The 19,270-nt window shown below is 25.5% G+C and overlaps 1 protein-coding gene across 2 annotated transcripts; it reads left to right on the top strand.

The window, feature by feature from the left end:
• The first annotated feature begins 835 nt into the window (after nucleotides 1-835).
• On the top strand, nucleotides 836-19,270 carry LOC145835608 (uncharacterized). 2 transcript variants are annotated; one of them, XM_082943279.1, is made up of 15 exons: nucleotides 836-929; nucleotides 5,886-6,032; nucleotides 6,528-6,638; nucleotides 6,860-6,913; nucleotides 8,120-8,266; nucleotides 8,629-8,967; nucleotides 10,092-10,366; nucleotides 12,058-12,204; nucleotides 13,078-13,502; nucleotides 13,722-13,792; nucleotides 13,908-14,044; nucleotides 16,204-16,356; nucleotides 16,929-17,067; nucleotides 18,599-18,769; nucleotides 18,920-19,270. In XM_082943279.1, the coding sequence occupies exons 1-15, from the start codon at nucleotides 903-905 to the stop codon at nucleotides 19,061-19,063; spliced, it is 2,487 nt and encodes an 828-aa protein (XP_082799405.1). In that variant the 5' UTR covers nucleotides 836-902; the 3' UTR covers nucleotides 19,064-19,270. The 2 variants fall into 2 exon arrangements, with proteins under 2 accessions (XP_082799405.1, XP_082799406.1); XM_082943280.1 differs by lacking the exon at nucleotides 6,860-6,913.

Below are 19,270 nucleotides of genomic sequence, written 5' to 3'. Positions count from 1 at the left end.
ATAAGAAGTTAAATAACGCTTTAGTCATTTATGTGTACATTAATTTTATGAACACTTTTAAAAATAAAAAATAAAAAAATTATTAATAACGTGTAAACGTTTAAGTTAAAATTAAAAACCTATTATTTTAATTTCGTTTTATCTAGGGAAAATTGTATCCTTTTTACATTTCAAAGTATTAAAACATATTTAAATTAAGTTCATTTAAAACAAATAAAATAAAACTAATACATAAAATTAATAAATTAAATATATTTACTAAAAATGATATACCGCTATATACAAGTAATATTTAAAAAAAAAGAAATTTTTAAACTACTAATTGTATTTTTCCGTATTGTTTTTTAAAACAAGATTTGTTTAAATACGTAGTTAAATCGCTTGTTTTTAAAGTAAGTGTTTGATAGGTTTTCAAGTTAAAATCAATAAGTTTTAGGTTTGTAAACGCCAAGTGGAAAGTGAGAGTTGAAAGGTAAAAAATCTTTCGTGGAAAAAAAAGTTAAACTGGTCAAATTAACTTTTCCAATTGCTTACTTTTTTCTCGAAAAATATTTTTTACTCTTTTTACAAGTAGATAAAAAATCGCTTACGTTTTTATTTGATTAATGACAAGTTAAATAGGGTCAGTTTAAAGTTGTTTTAGCATGTACTAGAGTTATACTTATTTCTTATTTTTTTGTAGTATAAAACTAAAAAATTGTTTTACTTAATTTATTACTTTTTGTTAACACAGATTTTTAAATATTGTTCGAAATATTAAGTTACTATTGCTTTTGAATATTTTAGTTAAGGTTTTTAAAAGTTTAATTAATAAATAACTTGTTTCTAATAAGCTAGAAATTAAAAAAGTTGGTTTCAAAATACTATCGACAAAACAGATAGGTTTAAAGTAGTCTACAAAAATGGTGTCAAGTTCGAAGTCTTTAAAGGTAATTAAAAATTTTGAAATTATAAAAATATTCTATATAACATATGAAATATTTTTTTTCGTTTTAAACTACTTATTTCAAAATTTCTAAAGTGATTTGGTATGAAATTAAACTAAAGTTTAGAACTATTGTAAACATTGATAACAATCTTTTTTGCTCAGACTTGTAGAAACAAATGTTTGAATTGTTAACAAAAACTGTTGGTTTAGCAGAACATTTAATAACAAAAGCCGTTCTAGTGTTCTTATTATTAATAAGTTGTGTACTTTATTTATTTATTTCTTTTAAAACTGTTACTTGTTATTTATTTTAAACTAAAAATATACAATAAAAATTTGATCAATTTCAAAAGAATTGTTTATACAAGAATTCTTTGATTTGTTAAACCAATTAGTTCATCAAACCAACGAGGAAAAACCGTCACAATAAAGTGAACAAATACCAAAGAAATATTTAAATTAGTTTGAACGGAAACAAAAGTACTTACACAATTTATTAGTTAATGTTATTGTGTACTTTTTACTTTATAAATCACAATAAAAATTCTTGACTTAGTGATAAGGAGAATGAACAATTCAAAGTTTTAAATTTTATTAACAAAACAATGTTCCACTCGTTTGATCCAAACGAGACCATCGTTTGATTTAGTTCAAACGAATGAAACATTGAATTGTTAATAAAATTTAAAAATTTTCAGTTAATGTTATTATAATTCTCTTTACATAAAAGGTACGTAAGATGTAAAATTGAATAAATATTTGTGTTACTAAATTTTACTACTAGAAATATTTTCCATGCTTTTTCAAAAGTATTGTTTGTTTACACAAATTTTCTTATAACGTCACATAAAGACGTAGCTACAGGTTGATATGAACAAAAAAATTATAAATATCACTAAGCTGAGATGAAATTAAATTTTTGTTTTTTGAAAAAAAAATCTACGTCAAAAGTTATTTTAATGTATGTTTTTTATAATTAAAAATATAGAAACAAAATGTAAATACAAGTTGTTTTACTTCTTTCATACTCTGATTTAAGAACAAAAGTTAGCAAATCAATATATAGTTTATTAATTTAAATTTAAAAAGATATGTTAAAATATATTTATAATAACATATTCAAAGTAAGTATATAGTTATACTATAACTTACCATTACCAGGAAAACTTAAAACTAGAGCTGTACTTTAAAGTTTAATTTATTAAGATTTTTTTAAAATCCTCACTAATACATAAACTAATGAAATGTTTTCCAATATTCTAGCAAAAATGCATTACTATTTACTTGATACAAAAGTACATTTATTATCTTACAACAAGGGAAAAAACTGTAATTTGTTACACTAGTTTGCTAAAAGTTTTATTTAGAAACCAAAAACATAGTAAATAAGTTTGTACGTTAGAAACAAAAAAACAAACAAAAAGGGAAACACTTTGTAAAACTTATAAACATTAGTTTTGTTTTTTAACTAAAAACAACAAACTTTAGAAAACTACTAAAGTGATTAATTAGATTGCTGCAAAAACCAATCAAAAAAAGAATTTATGTAAAGTAGTAATTAACGCAAATAAACATTTCAAATTACAAAATGAAACAAAATGTTTAAAACATACAAAGACACTTTTAAGTAAATAAAATAACAAAGGAAACTATTTAAATAAATTTAACAAAGACACTTTTAAATAAATAAAGACACCTTTTAGTCAAACTCTTTCTGCTTACATAGTTCAGGTTCATTTAAAAACGTTGAGAATGCTTCTAACCTAACCAAATCAATGGAGTTTGTAAAATTGTTAATAACCATAAATCTCGATAAATCATAGTTGTTTGCACAATTGACGTTGTTAATTAGATGTTCTGCTATCGAAGGTCTTTTTTTCGCATTTATAACAGCTTTCGTCTTATTATTAGTCTTTTCTTTTATAAAGTTTAATACCCATCTTGGTATATGTTCATTCACTCTCGTTTTTAGATGCCTAGATGTTTGTCAAATATAAATTCTTTCGCAGAAGTAATTAAATTTGTAAAAAAATACAACTTTTATCAAGGTAGGATATTGGGTCTTTCAGTTTCAATAAAAGAATTGGTTTAGATACAAATACTACTCTAGGCTTAAATTGGTTATAAACTAACTGGTTTTTTCTTGCACTTTCTTCTCAAATAAACTTGGTACGTTACCAAAATAAGGTAGTTTAAGAACCGCAGGAAATTTCTCCAGTCCAAACAATTTAGGCTTCCTACGGTTGTCATCGTGTGATTTTATGACTCCTTTTATCAGCTCTGATGAATAACCATTTTCGCCTAGTATTTCATTAATCTTTTCTGTTTCAGTATGAAGCAGTTCAGGAGAATAAATTATACAAGCCCGATGGTATAAGGTTCTTATCAGGTTTATTTTTCATTTTTTGGTACAAAAAGATTGAAAATGCAAATATTGCCCTGTAAAAGAAAGCTTTCTATACACACTGGTAAAAAAATTTGCTTAACTTCTTGTAATTAATGTATCCAAAAAAGGAATTTTGTTATTGTTTTCTTTTTCCTTAGGGAATAAGTTTTTTTATGTAAGATGTTTGACTTACAAAACAAAGTCTCATTAACTTTTTCTGTTTGTGAAATATCTAGACAATCGTCCATGTATCTTATGTAAAAAACCTGATAATAATTTATCAACCAATTTAGATTCTAGTTATCCCATAAAGATATTAGCGATAGTAGGCCCCATAGCCACTCAGTCTATTTTACTATATTTCTTGCTATCAAAGCTAAACTGAACGTCGTTTGTAGCTATTTTCATTAATTTTATAAAACTTATTTTCTTGATACTTAGTTTTTTAAGCTATATAACGCTTCACCATAATTATTTGTATAACCTCATCTAGTGAGACATTTATGAAGAGTTTTTTCACATCAAAGAAAAATAAGGATAGTCCTAATCCGCTAAATTACTTCAAAGGAATCTTTAACAATAAAACGTGAGTAATGATTTAGTACTGGTTCAAGTAATAAGTTAAGAAACTAGCTTATGTTGGGGAGACTTCGTCATTGACAAAATTCGCCTCGAAGGAACTTCCGTTTTATGCAATTTCGGAAAACCATATGATCTTGGTCTTATTGAGCCTATAGGTTTAATCTCATTAAACGTTTCTTGGCTTATTTCTTTCTTGGATACCAAGTCTTTCAGTATATCAACTATCTCCTTTTCAATTTCATTTAGATTGTCAAAATCACTCGCTAGTCCCATTTTAACAAACTTTGATTTATTATCTATTATTTCAAACATTTTTTTTCGAATACTCTGTTTTTCAAGCACCACAAAATGTTTTTAGTTAAAAATACTATTGCTTTACTTCAAATGTCTGTAGTAAGTTTCTAATGAGTTGCAGTGAGAATAAATTAAAACTTTTATTGAAAAACATTGATTGTTATTCATATAGGTAAAGCTATAATAGACATATATTTTTGGTGCTAAATAAATGTTAATAACTTTAATATTTCGGTGACAAAATAAACTTTAACTTATGCATGATACAGCAAAATATTTTTAGATTTATATGAATTGGTATTTAGCATAACATATAAATTATAATAATGTATAATACGAACTTAAAAAACCTGTAAAAACCAGGTTTTATAAAAAACTGAAAAAGTTATAATATAAAACAAACAAATTTAACTATAAGAGAAAATCACTTCTAATAAAACATAACAATAAATTATAACAGCAAAAAAAAACAGAAATAGCATGTAAAAACTAATTTAAAATGCATCACCATTTTTGTCCCATACAAATTTCATTAATAAATACTTTAATTGAATTTATTTTTTACAGTTTAAGACGAAATGATTGTTTATATGAGACTATATGCTTTATTATTATTTTGTTTACTCTTTTATTAATTTAAACAAGTTAATTTCGCCATTGAATGTTGGTAACATATTAGTAGCATATAGTTTAATTTTTTCTTTCTTAGTAGTTTTATTTCTGTAAAAATTCAAAATAATATTTAAAAGTTTTTTTATGATTTTCATTATAATTAAAAGAACATAAGTAAATAACAGTGCAACAAGTAAAAGTCTCCGAGGTAGTACTATTTATTTAGATTACTAACAGAATTGTTTTACTCTGAGAGTTGACTAATAGTTGATGAGGCATTTAAAACATCTTAATGATAACTATATATTTCAATGCTTCCATACAGAAATCCACAAACCAGTGTTTCCAAAAATCCTTTTCACAACCACCTCATTTTCAGAAAACTAAAAAAATATAGTCCCATTTCATTATGAACCCAAGAAAATCTAGTTTAAGTTTCTAATCCCCAGTAGATTGTACCTAAGACCTTTTTTTTCACTCAAAACCCCAGTATATCTAGTGTAACTTACTTGTTGCCGCCTTAAAAGTTATCGATACCTCGTTGCCCAAAACATCAAAATTGACCTTTTACTAGATATAGCCACCCGACTAGCTTCTCCTTTGGGAAACCCTGCACTAAACCAACAACTAGATGTTTATAAATTTTTAGTTGACTTTATTAAATCTATTTATAAATTTCAAAGTACAAAAAAAGGAAGTAAAAAGATTAAAATTACATTTATCTAATTTTACCTAAACCAGTTTATTTAAAGGTCTTTAATTAGTGTGTATAACATACCAATGAATAAAACCTTCTATGCACATTACATTATTTAGTATACAAATCTTTAAAGACTTAAAATTTGTATATAACATTTAGAAATTCGCAAATAACTATCTAAAATAGCGCTGAAAAATGAAATACGAAATAGTTTTTACCTATTTCTTAAATAAAAACATTACTTTTTAAGCTTTATGTCACAGTAAAACAATTTCAGTGTTCTTAACTGTACGTACACTTCAAGAAACACTGACTTAAAAAACAATACTTAATTTAGCTTTATAACTACTCTTCTAAATTGAAATCAAAACTTCTTACTTCAGACGAGCGATAATAATAGAGGGTGTCAAAATCCACGTCGTAATATGCTTGGAGTCAGTGATGCAATCAGAGAAAAAGCTCTTCGCTCGACGTCACCTACTTGTGAAAGAACAAACTCTGTCCTTAAATCACCAGTTAAAAATTCTTCGGTTTGTCTAACTCTTATTAAATATAGTCTCATATATAGCACAAAAACTAATAATTAAAAATATTTAGAAAAATTTTAATAAATTGTTAAATTTATAAATATTTAGCCCTTTATGTCAAATTAGTATTTTTGATTAATAATTACAGTTTTTACTAGACATTTTGGAAAAAATAAACAAATAAAATATAATCTGTCATACGATAAAATTATACTAAATAAAAACTATGCATCAAACATAGATATATGTTACAAATTTTATTTTACACTTATTTTATCGACTTACACATGTTAATTGTTCTTCTTTTTTGTTTCAAGATGTATATGCCATTAAAAAATGTGTAGAGTTGTTTACAACATAGAGTATCTTGATTTTTTTTTTACTTTTTTTGTTACTTGGGGTACTTAAAAAACAATAAAAAAGCCGTAAAAAATAAAAAAATATATTATAATTGTTAACTTCAAAGCTAAAATAGAACTGTGTTAATGTTTTTAACAGAAAGTAATGTCCGTTGAAGAACGTCTAAAACAACTTTTGAAAGTTGATCAGTTTCAAGAAAGTCCAAATGACAGTGAAGGGATGTACGAAAAAAGAAAATCTGAAAATTTTGTATGTTTTAAAACACTCTTAAGCATTTTTTATGGCTAAATAAGGGTAGTTAACAAAGTTGTTTCTAAACTAACAGTTTTGCTGTGTTTTATTCAAATAAAAAAGCATCAACTGTTTTTGTATAATGATATACTAAAGCAAAAAAAAAATATTTCGGACAATGATCAAATTCTATAGTGAAAATAAATAAAAATTAGTACTATTTAATGCTTTAAACACAGAAACCGAACAAAACAGTTGCATGGTCATGGTTAAAATTAAAAATTGCAAAACAGGTAAAAAATATCATTTCTAGGTGAATTTAGTTGGTGATTAGTTAAAATAAATACGCATAACAACTTATATTAAAAAATGGTTTTAAAACTTCATGGTTTACATCGGTTTTTTAGTGCTTTTATGTACGCAATGTGAGGTGTAATATAAACATTTTTATTTGTTTTTTTATTACAGAGTTTAAGAGTCCCTTTTATATCACTTGATTTGTTTTAGTGTTGGAAAATCGTTTTGGTACTTTAAAACTTAAATACAGTAGAAATTATTTTAAAATTGAAATAAAACATTAACATGCAAGACTAAATGAGTTTACATATAATCTATGCACTTGATACTTAGATAGACACTAGTTTAAATTTTGTAAACTTTTTTTTATGTGTTCAAGCTAAAAGCTTAGGAACAAAAAGCATAACTTCAAAGTGTTAATTTTTTTCTTATACTAAGTTAAAGAAAAAAGTATGTAAATGCGTTAATAGTACAATCTAAAAATATGTTTACATTTCAACTTGATAGAGAAAATTTTCAATAAACTAAAATGAAGCCGATTAGCGGGTGGTAAATGAGCAACACTACTGACCACTCGGTACTTGAGCCGTTTTCAATTTAAGTACCTTATTGTCTTCAATAACATTCAAACAAAACTTTCATTTTCAACTCATTTGAAGAGATTTAAAGATTTTAAAATCACATACTGTTGTTTTAGCAATTTTTTGTTGTTTAAATAATTACAAAAGTAGAAAACAATGTGTTTTATTAATTTGCTTTACCAATTAATATTTTTTAAAATGTTTTAAGATTTTTACTGTAGTTCTTAATTAAATATCTTTAAAAATAATTTAGAGGTATTTAAACTTTTTTTGGAAATTAAGATAGTTTCTAAAAAGTTAAAAATTTTTACTTAACGTTTTGAAATGTTTATTAATAACTTTAACATTAATTTGATTGATCTAAACAAGTGTAGTATTTTGAAGCTAAATGATTAAAACTGTTTTTTTTTGAATTATTTAAATAGATTTCATATAACTAATTCACTTGCGATAAAAACCTAAGAATTAAATAGAAATTGTTGGTGATTTTGTAGTATCACTTTAAAATTAACATATACAACACAAAATTGTGTTTTATTTTATATAATTAAATGAAATCTAAAAATAAACAGACTACTTTAAAAACTAAAAACACCAAACTAAATAAATAAAAAACTTAAGGTTGAAGAAAATGAACATAAAAACAGTAATTATTCAATGCCCAGCCGTCTTAGAAGCAAAACTCCTAATCCAGTAACAAGCAACAATAACTACGGAACATTATACAGAAATGTCGACTATCAGCAGCATATTGTCAACTATCATCAAGTTCGTATTTGAAATTTTAAATACATAATAAGAATTTCAAATAAGTTAAAGAGGTCATCAGAATATTTTTTCATTATTGATGTAGTTTTGTAAACTTTTTACAAAGTAAAAATACAATAGCTAATTGAATGAAGTACTGAGATGATAAACATATAATAAAGAATGTTGGTAAAGTTTCTACTGTAGTTTTGTTATAGTTTATTATGGATCTTGTAAATCATTAAACTTTAAGGCTCTACCTAGCTTAATAATTATTTTAGTAAACGCTTACAATTTAATAGTCGTAAATTTCAATAAAAAATTAAAACTAAGTTGACTAAAATTTTTTTATTAAATGATACTTTTAGCTTCAATTTTTATAGCACAACCAACGAATGAATAGACTTCAAAACCAATACAAGAATATGCACCAAAATGAACCTTATAAACAAACGTATGAAAAACTATCAAGCCAACAAAAAAATGTGTACAACACCAGTACTCAAGACACATACTACATTGAAAAACGTCAATCAACTCCCGAAACAAATCACACAAAGCATAAAAGCCATCATAATACAAAATATATTCAGTCAAATGTTGAAATGAGAGCAAAACATATGAGTGCTTCGCAGAGAAGATGCAAAAGTGCTGTACCCGCTAACTTTCACGACCAAGATTGGAACGTAGTTAACTCTTCTGTTCAGAAAACAAATAACAAAGTCGGTGCATTTTTTAAGTATTAAAAACATTTGTCTAAAATTTTAAAACTTTAGTAATCTAAGCAATAAACTTAAATAAAAAAAGAACTATAAAAATATTGAATCGAAATATCTGAAATTACAGCTTGAACGTATAATTTAAAAACTATTCTTGAACATGTAAGTATTTTTTAATTGAATTTTTGAATAGGTGAAATACTCTACTTTAAGGCTTTAGAATACGATACTTATGAATTTAATCTATAATTTAAAAAAATCTTAGTTTTTTTCCAAGTACTAATAATTTTACATATTAGTTCTAATTTCGTTAAACTTGCGTCGCATTTCTAACAAACTTTAATAAAGTTTTCTGTTTATTCAAAGTTTAATATCAACATTTCGTGATAGTTTTTTGCTTAATACAGGTCTAGTATATGATTTTATATTTGCGATTAAATCAATCAAAAGTTATATCTCTAAACAACTACTTGTTGAATGTTTGAAAAAAAAATTTATGTAGATTTACGTTTAGTCAAAAAAAATTGTTCTATACAGTAAAAACTAAACAAATTGAGTTTTTTATATCAATGCAAAAATAATAAGTATCAAATCTCTTAAGTATAAACACTGTTAAAATTATTTTCAAGTTTTTTACTTCATTTTGGTATTCATGAAGTAATAAATAATTATTAATGAGTTTTGTGCTTCTTAAAAAATAAACTTAACCATAAAAGTTCTTACCTTCTGTATATTTCTTTTTTAATTATTTAATTTAATGAACTCATAACTTAAAAATAAAAGCATATTCTTAATGCTAAATTGGTTATTTTTAGGTAATTTTCAGAGCCAAAAATTCAAAATTTAGATCAAAACTACAAAAGTAGTTGTGTATTTTTACAAACATCCTTTTTTTATCTTCATCTTTCTTTTCTTATGTTTAAATTTTTGCTAAAAGTAAAATAATGAACATGGTTTAAAAGTGATCAATTTAAAAATGAATTATTAAAAAAAAGCAAATCTTTACAAAGTTTATACCTTAAATGTGTATTTGTAACCTAAAATGAAAATGTACTCTTCTTTAAATATTTTTCAAAAGTACTTATTCAATTTTAAATAAAAGATCAAATAATATTTTCAATGATCAGGTTTCTCAAGATGTCACAATTGGTAGCTCTAAAAACTCAAAGTCGACACACAACTTAAGTCGCCACCCTCCTAGCCACGATACAACTATGACGTCATATCAAATAGTAGTCAAACCTTCACCGGGAGGTGGTAAACCTGTACCTGCAGTCCGCAGATCGCTTCACTCTACTCCTGCCCCTAGCCCTCAAAAAAAAACTGTTCCGACGCAACAAGACAAGACGCCGCAGCACAATTTAAATAATTCAAATGTTGCAACAGGAGAAAACCTAAAAAGGTGAATTCAAAAGTATAAACTAAGTTTATTGTTGTCAACTAAGTTGACTATGCCAGTGTTACTGAACATTTTTCTAGTGGCGGAACCCTTTTCCAAAATTCATCTTTTCCGCGGAACCCCTAATTTAATTAAAAAAAAAAAATTTAATATAATACTTCCTGCAAAAAACAAAAGAATTTCAGTGAAAAACGAATTTTTTAACAAAACTATATCATTGTTAGAAATCATACTAATTGTAATAGTATTATGTCGAGCCAAACTCAAAGTGCGCCAGAGGCAATAAGTATTTTATGATTCTATAATAAATAAACGAAAACAAACGTAATTAATCGCAACGTCATAAAAATCTTTCCTTGCATAATAAAAACAAAATGAAAGCTACAAACAGTAACGAAATGAACATGAACCTAATCGATTACTGTAATAAACGGGTAAAATGCCTAACGAAAAATAAATAAAAAACATTTATGCGAAACGTGAACTTGTCTCTTAGCAACAAGCATGTCAATGCGCGGCTGGATTTCGGAGACTGAGACGAAGACAGGCAGCTAAGGTTGGAGTCAGCATAGAGTTCCTTTGCTTCGTTTTAATGTTTGTTACATGCGAAAAACCGGACTCGCAAAGATAAGTGGTGGTGAATGGTAAAATAAATTTAACTTCACGCTTTGCTAAGACGGGTACTCTGAAATTGCACATATCGAAAAATCTAAAAGCTCCTTCCCTTTGAAACTCAATTTTAAATTGCTATCTTCAGATAGTTGCAGCAGTTCGTTTTCTGTATCTGTAGGAAGATTCACTTCTTCTGAAAAAATATCAAACATAAAAGGATATCAAAAAAATATCATTGAGTTATAATAATTAAACAGAAAAAACATTTAATACTTAAATAACAAACTTTACGATGGTTAACACATAGACATTTAAACACTTTTATTATGTAATATTAAAAAGTTATTTCACAATTTCTGTTAAACTTTTAAAGACCTGGCCACAACTTTTATAAATTAGAGCATCATTTTTTATCATGTAAGTCTAAGAAACTATTTCAAATTCAATTTCTGTTATAATTTTATAGGCCTGGCCAGATTTTTATTAAATTATAGTATCATTTTTAAGTAAAAGATAAGCTTTTATACATTTAAATTTTAAATCAAGCTAAGAGACATCTTTTTAAACATTTTTACAACATTTGAAACAATATTATATACCATTAATAAAATTCTGATAAAGATTTTTTATTTAGTTTTATTGTGTAAACATTTAGAATTTGTTTTGATTGCTCCTACATTGTTTGCTTTAGTGATAATACCAATATTTTCATGACTTCACTAAAAAGAAATTCAAAAAATTTGCAAAAATTTGCGCAACCAGGACACCTATTAATAATGAATACCCATTAAAAGTCCTACCTTGTAGATTCACACTAAGCAGATCAATGAATGCTATAATTGTATATGTTTACCATATTATGTGTTCCATATTTTTTGAAGTTTTATGATTTATGTTTTTTATTTATTTCTTTTTTAAATTTCGAAAGGCTTCGCGGAACCCTAAGGTTCCGCGGAACCCTATTTCAGAAGCACTGGACTATGCTATGGGTTTTTGGAAACTGAAAGTTTTTTTTTTAAGTTAAATATATGACCTTATTATTTGTTTCTGTTTAAATTGTTTGTACTGATACTTTAAATTAGGTCAAAAACACCGTCAGACCACCACACAAAAAATACTCCAAAAAAGATAAGTCAGTCTCACCTACATATGAGAAGATGTTTAACACCTCAACATATGTCAAATAAGTCAAACTACGTGGATTTACAAAAAAATCTTCATAGTAATAAGTAAGTTCTATACTTTGAAATACTAAAATATCACAAAATTTCACAACTAAAGTAACAAATAAAATGCAAGTAATCTAAATCTTTAAATAAATTTTTCAGTGTTGTACTACATTTTTATATTATACCGCATTTAAAATATCATTTTAATTGTAACTTTTCTATGTTTTGCTAAGATTTAGATCATACCTGTTGTTGATTACAAAAAAAGAATATTTTTTTTGTATAAACTAAATTTTCTCACTTAAATTATTGAAAAAATCTATAAAATACATACATTTAAATTAAGCAAGCTCAAAAAAAAATCAAAGTACATACTTGCTAACTTTATAAATAGAAATAAACCTATACAATTTTATAGTTCTTTATTGTTGCGATAGAAGTTAAAATAATGTTTAACTAAAATTTCTAAAGAAAACTTCAGTCGTGTATTTTATAGTTATGTGTTTCCTTTTCAAATTATTTTAATAATTAAAAAAATTAGATCATTGATTTGTAGCTACTCTCCAATTTTAGTTTTCAAGACACACCAATTGTTACTATACATATTTCACTGTTTAAACTTTACTTTTATATAAATCTTCATTCTATTAACCTTTCTTTACTTCAATCAATTTTTTTAAACAAATATTATTAAACTGAAAACTAAAAAACCATAAAAAATTTATTAATTGTAATTTAACATTTTTTGAAAATAATAAACGTATGAACGAAATAACAAAATTATATTTGGAGTGTATTTAGCAATAATTTATTTGAAAAGTCTCAGTTTGATCCAGTGAATTTTTTTTTATTCTAACGATATAAAGTTCTAAAAAGTATAGATATTTCCAGTCAGTACCTACGTATCAGCATCTTACAATCTTTTTCTTGCAGATATAGTGAGAACTTAATTGATTCGCCAAACAAAAAATCTGTAAGCAATCAAAGGAAACTTACTGTAAGCCAACAAAATGCCAGCTTCAGACGAGCTGTTCGTGGTGATCAGAGTGCTTCTTCAAGTGACGCAAACGATGACGTCATTGCAACTCCACTGTCGGTCGTCAACGTCAAAAGAGCGGCATCAAGCGGAAGGACGTCACTCGACAGCGGGGCAGTTATGACGCACGACACAAAGAACTTGACATTGTCTTCGATTCGCACTTCGATGTACGGCGAAGCTGAGCAATTTGCAAATCTCGATGTCAACAGGTCAGCAACTCCGCTTTTGCCTCCGCTCAATGATGACGTCGCTCGTGACGTCAATACAAAAGTTTCAGATGAAAATAAAAAGAGTTTGACAAGCGTCGCTGGATATAAAAGTAAGAGCATTGTTTTAAGTTAGACAAGTTTGTGGAAACGAAAACTTATTATAAAATATGTAGTAATAATGGATTATTTCTTGCAAAAGTTTTATCGTAAACAGTTTATTTGTAAAAATGTTTTAAACTTGTTCTATCTTTGTTGAAACAGTAATTTAGTGTAGATAAAATTTATTTAGTAATTGCTACTACAATTAATTGAAATTATTGTTTTTACAGTTGTTAAAGACAATGGTATCAAAGACGATGCTCGCTATGTAAATTACAAGCAAGATTATTCGAGAATAAATGTAAGTTGTTCTATTATATTTATATAATTGAATAACTAATAAACTAAGTTGTTGGTCTTCTAGATACAGTTAAAGACCATTCCTACTCTAATTTAATAATTTTTTTAAATTTCAGTTTCAAAACGATAAAAAAAGCGATAATTACGAAGACCCAAAACTTTTACGTCAAAATAGAACTTGCTTAGAAAACAATTTCAATGAGCGAAAATACGACTCTAGTAATAAATGCAAAGATGTTACTAGTTCAAATGGGTTTGTTAGAAAATTAAAAGTTCTAAATTTATAAAAATACAAAAAAAAATAACGTTTTATAAATTTAATTAACTTAAACCTTACAATTTAATGCTTAGCTAACAGCTGTATTTAATTGTTTTACGGTTAATAAACGGTAAAAAACAACTATAAAACTCATTTATGGTTAAAAAAAAATTTATATTACAAAGTAACTTTTTAACATAAAAATAACAATAGTCTTATATGTAAAAAAACAAAAACATGTCTATAGTAAAACAAAAAAACACCGGCTGACAAAAATTTGTAAAAAAATCTAACAATTTTTTTTTTAAATGTAGTGTTTCTTATCTTGTTTAAACTATCTATTCAAACAAAATTTTTTAGCATAACATGACTGTTTTTGGTAGCATTGCTTTTGTAAGCTTGCAAATGCACGTACTAGTGGAAACAAAATAAATTTAGCAAAAGAAGTTAAGTTGTTTTATTCAATTGATTCTCTAAAAAACGTTTATAAAAAGTTAAAAACACCTTAAATAAACGTTACATGTAATTGTCGTAAAAAAGCACAACTTACAAGTAGTTGTTTAAAGACATGTTTTTCTTAAGTTAGTATGTTACTAAAACTGTACTTTTAGTACTTTTAGTTGTTTTTGTCACTTAGAAGTATATTTGTAAAGCTTTCTGTTTTATAGTTTAGTTATCTGTAAAATGTTTGTTTTTATCGTGTTTTACGTGTGTGTTTAACGTAAAGTTGAGTTTGTACCGTATTTAAAAGTTAAAAACTTATACTAGTTGTTTCAATCATAAATATTTTTGTTCTAGATTTGTGAAGAGGTCAATCAACCTATTTAAAAACTTAAAGAAGATATTAATTATCAAGTAATTAAATAATACTTTAATAGTACAATTTTTAAAAGTACAAATTTAACAATAATTTCTGTTAAATTCTTAGCTAAATTGTAACAAAAAAAAAGTTGTGCATCTTGCTAAATTTTATCATCATACTTGTTAGATTAGACTGGACGTAAATTTTAGTAAACATTAGTTATTTTTATTACAAGTATACTTGTAATTATTTAATTTTTGTACAAATTTGATTCAAAAATTTAAGTAATTGTTTTTAATATACAGGATAATATTCTAAAAAATGGTTTTAAATTGAAGAAGTATGTTTAGTTTTTATATTGTAAAGCTAGCTGTTGCATAATAAAATTTTTAAAGGTAGTCAAGTTGTTTTTTTACAATAGTGCAAATATAAGTACACTTTTGAATATGTTTTTTTAGTTATATAAATTACCTATTTTTGTAAAAAAATTTTACTTCGAATTTCTTAAGAAAAATGTTATGTTCGAATGAAAGCTTAACTATATCAATCTCTAGAAAAATCGTAATGTTTTTGTAAAACTTAATATAAAGTAACAATCAATTTTTACTTAAAAATATCGTAATTAAACAATTTCGTTTAAATATAATATTAATAATTTTATAAACTTCTTGTTTATAGGACTAAAGACTTATATGATAGATGTACAGAGTTGTAATTTGGTCATACATTTTTTAAGTAATCATTTATTAATAAAATTTAAAATAAAATAAGTGTTCATAAAAATTAGTTCGTTAGTTTAGTTTTTTGGTTGCTGATTTAATACTATTATTATTTTCATTATAAGAAAATAAATTTAAACTAATAAGGAATAGAAACTCTACTTTAAGGTTTGTAACAAAATAAAATAATTATTGACAAACAAGTAAAAAATAGTATTCAATATTTTAAGTTTATTAATGCTTTTGAAACAATTTATTTTGTTATGATTTATTTAAGATATAAATAAATTCAAAAGATTTAGTTCAAAACTATTTTACTTAACAAAGTTATGCTAGTAAACAGTTTCACTTTATCTGGTTTAACTCTTAATACGATCTCTGCATTGTTAACTTTTAGTTTTTGTGTTACGACTTGGTTGTAGAACCGGATAATATTAATTTCCACTTTTATATATGGAATTCCAGAGATTCTATAAAATTCTATAAAAATATTCCGCCACTTCTATAAAAGCCTGTGTTAAAACATTTACTGATCGCAAAAACTAAACATTTAATATTTTTGTTTAAACATTTTTTGGCAAACTATATCTTCAAAAGTTCTTAAGAATAAATAACTTTAAAAAATGCTACAGGACGATGAGACAACTAGATCATGATGTGTACGATAGTGAAAGTGTCTTTTCAATGACAACTGCTAGTGTCTGCAGCAGCGCCATCCGATCAAAAGGTGGTAGAAGGCACCGCAGCAAAAGAGGAAAATCTGATCGTTACTTCAAGGAAATGAGGTACGATTACAATCTTTAAAAAACACGGAATTTTCGACTTAACTTGCTTACCCAACCAATGCATTAGTTTTTTAGTAATGCAATTTTTTTTTTGTACATTTACTTTTTAACAGTTTTTATAGCTTTTAGTTTTTACTTTAATTACAGGAAATTGTATTTTATAGTCTAACATTGATTGTGCATACTTAACTAAGAGAGTTATAGTAGATACATCTCTATATTTTTTTAATTACATTGGCATAAAACTAAGATATAAACTACAAACAACTAAACTTCTTTTATTCATTCGTGTGACCATTTTTCAAAAAAAAATGCATAAAATGACCTAAATATTTTAATTTTTAAAGCTATAAAAGTTAATTCATTTAAAAACATGTTAACTTTAGTAGTTTTTTTGATAAAAAATAATAAAATAGATAAGCGTATACTAAAAATCTACAGCAACAACAGTAGTATACTTAAGTCGTCTTTATTATACTTTTTCATAAAGCAACAAACATTAATTATCGTTAAATAAACTATCTATTTATTCTATAACTGTAATAAATAACACTATTTTGATTTATTTCAAGATCAATGAACAAACGGTTCTCAAGATTAGAAGCTAATGTAATGTCACTAGCACGTTCATTGTCGCAGCTGAGCAATGATATGCACCACCAAGCAGTCAATGTTCATCAGATTGAATTTATCAGAAAAGATATTGCAGAAGTTTGTTTTATACTTTTACAGTGTTTTTTATATTTTTACATACAGTAGCCTACCGCGTAAGTTCGCCTGTCATATAACTTTGCACTTTGCTAAATTGATCTTGGTTTTAATATTTAATTTATATCTTTTATAATTTTTATTTACATTAAGTAAAGACACTGAATGTTTTTGTTTTTTCTAAAATAATATAGTAGCTTGTTTATATTTTGCATTATTTATGTTGATATAGTCATTTATTTAAAAATTTGTGATTAAATTCACCTCTTGCGAATTTACGCCTATTGTGTCCACAGCAAAAGTGCATAACTAAACGAGAGATCGTAACTAAACGAGAGGTAGCAAATGACACTAACCTAACTTAGTTAGCTGCTTTCTTAAAATGCAATTGATTAAACACAGTTTATAGACTTTTTCTCTTTTTGGGTTCACAATTTTTTTTTTTGAATTTTACATACATGTGAAACGTTTTTTAATAAAAACTGTTTATGTGTATACAAAGTATATTTTTCTACTTTTTTTCTTGCCCAAATAAAATTAAACTTATCTTGCATGATATTAGAGTTTTTTTTTTCTTTTTTGCTACACAAGACAAGTTAAATATAAGGTGGGAAAGGAACAAGTTAGCTAAAAGTAAGAGATTTATTGAGTTAAAGTGAAACTTTATTTCATTAATATTGTGAGGAATTGAACATTGTAACTTGTTTGATTTAAAAGTATAAATAGGAAACTAAGACAACTAAATTACAAAAAGCAAAGCCTAAGAAATTAATAAGTTCCTCATGGAAGGCACAAACTAAAAATGCAAAAATCTCTATTTAATTAAAATCTATCTTATTCTTTATTTTTCAAAATATTTACTTTAAATTTTCTTGAAATATAATAAAAATTAATGTATTATTGTTAACTAAATGCACACAAAAAATGTACAATATTAAAGATTTTAAGAATTCTAAAACGCGTAACTAAACGAGAGTGTATAACCAAACAAGTGTGTAGATTCGCGAGAGGAGATTGTAGTTTTTTTAAGTATTTCGTATAAGTTAGTGTTTCAATTAGTAACAAACCACATGCTTGTCAGTTAATACTGTTAAATTTAATTAGAGATTTTTTGATATAACCTGTAAATAAAGTAAATTAATTTGACAAGTAGGTGTAATTCATATAAGTATAAAGACTGAGTTGGATCTGCTAAAGCCCTTTTTTACCTCAAGTATAATTTAGCACTTTTTGTTGTGGGTTTAACGTGTGAAGTTACGCTGCAGGTTACTGTAATTTTTAAAAAGTTGAAACATTGTATATAACTTTTTTTTTCTTTTTGTGAACGTTTGCTTAGATATTTCATTTGTACTTATTGTTAATACTATAAGTACGTACTTTTGTAAAAAAAAAACGTAAAAAACTTAAAATGCTGTAAAAGTTTTTTAGTTAAAAACTAGTTATCGGTTTTAAAAAATAAAAAACGAACGCTTTCGACTTGATATATTATACCTAAACTAAGTTTTAAATTTTATTTGTCTAATTTTGAAACTAGTTACGAGCGAGACAAGAGAATCTCGAACGACAGCAAGCAGTTAAAAGCCCAAACAAAAAAGTAGCAAAAGAAAGTGCAAGAACAAAAATGAACAAACTAACAAAATTTTTCCACGAACCGTCACCCCAGCCATCTCTGATCAACATCTTTTTAAAAAGACTTGGTTATGAGGTATTTATTTGAGTTTGATAACTAAAGATATTTAACTAAGATTTTTTTATTTAATAAAATAAAAAACTAGCATTTTAAGAAAATACAATTTTAAGTATTTGTTCTTATAGAAATAAATAAAAAATAAATAAATTTAATTTTTAATCGAAGAAGTTCATCAAAAACTTCCAACATCAAAGCATAGGCATGTCTGAGTTACCATATTTGGAAGAAAAACAGTTAGAAGAAATAGGAATTCCTTTAGGACCTAGAAAAAGAATTTTGATGGAGGCAAAAAAATCTTCTTTTGTCTAAAATAAGAGCAAGAGCTGTTTAAAAACCACTTCTTTTAATCTGCTAACCTAATGTATATATATTTTTATTTTGCACTGTGAATTTTATAAACTATGTTTTAAAAGAAATCAGCGCAGCTTTAATTTATACTTTTATGTCTTCATATGCACAAAAGTGTCACTGTTAAAACAAAAAACACTGTTACCTTTAATTTTGTCAATAGTTACT

Source organism: Thalia democratica, chromosome 5 (genome assembly GCF_965202585.1).
Source record: "Thalia democratica chromosome 5, ktThaDemo2.hap1.1, whole genome shotgun sequence".
Lineage (NCBI taxonomy): Eukaryota > Metazoa > Chordata > Thaliacea > Salpida > Salpidae > Thalia > Thalia democratica.
The sequence above is the reverse complement of the archived record's forward strand: the minus strand, read 5'-3'. Positions and strand labels throughout refer to the sequence as shown.

Excerpts from the sequence above, each read along its gene's own strand:
- LOC145835608 (XM_082943279.1), top strand. The coding sequence starts at position 903 with ATGGTGTCAAGTTCGAAGTCTTTAAAG. Across the intron at positions 6,639-6,859 it reads AAAGAAAATCTGAAAATTTT|AAACCGAACAAAACAGTTGC; the intron begins GTATGTTTTAAA and ends CTTTAAACACAG. Across the intron at positions 8,968-10,091 it reads TTCAGAAAACAAATAACAAA|GTTTCTCAAGATGTCACAAT; the intron begins GTCGGTGCATTT and ends TTCAATGATCAG.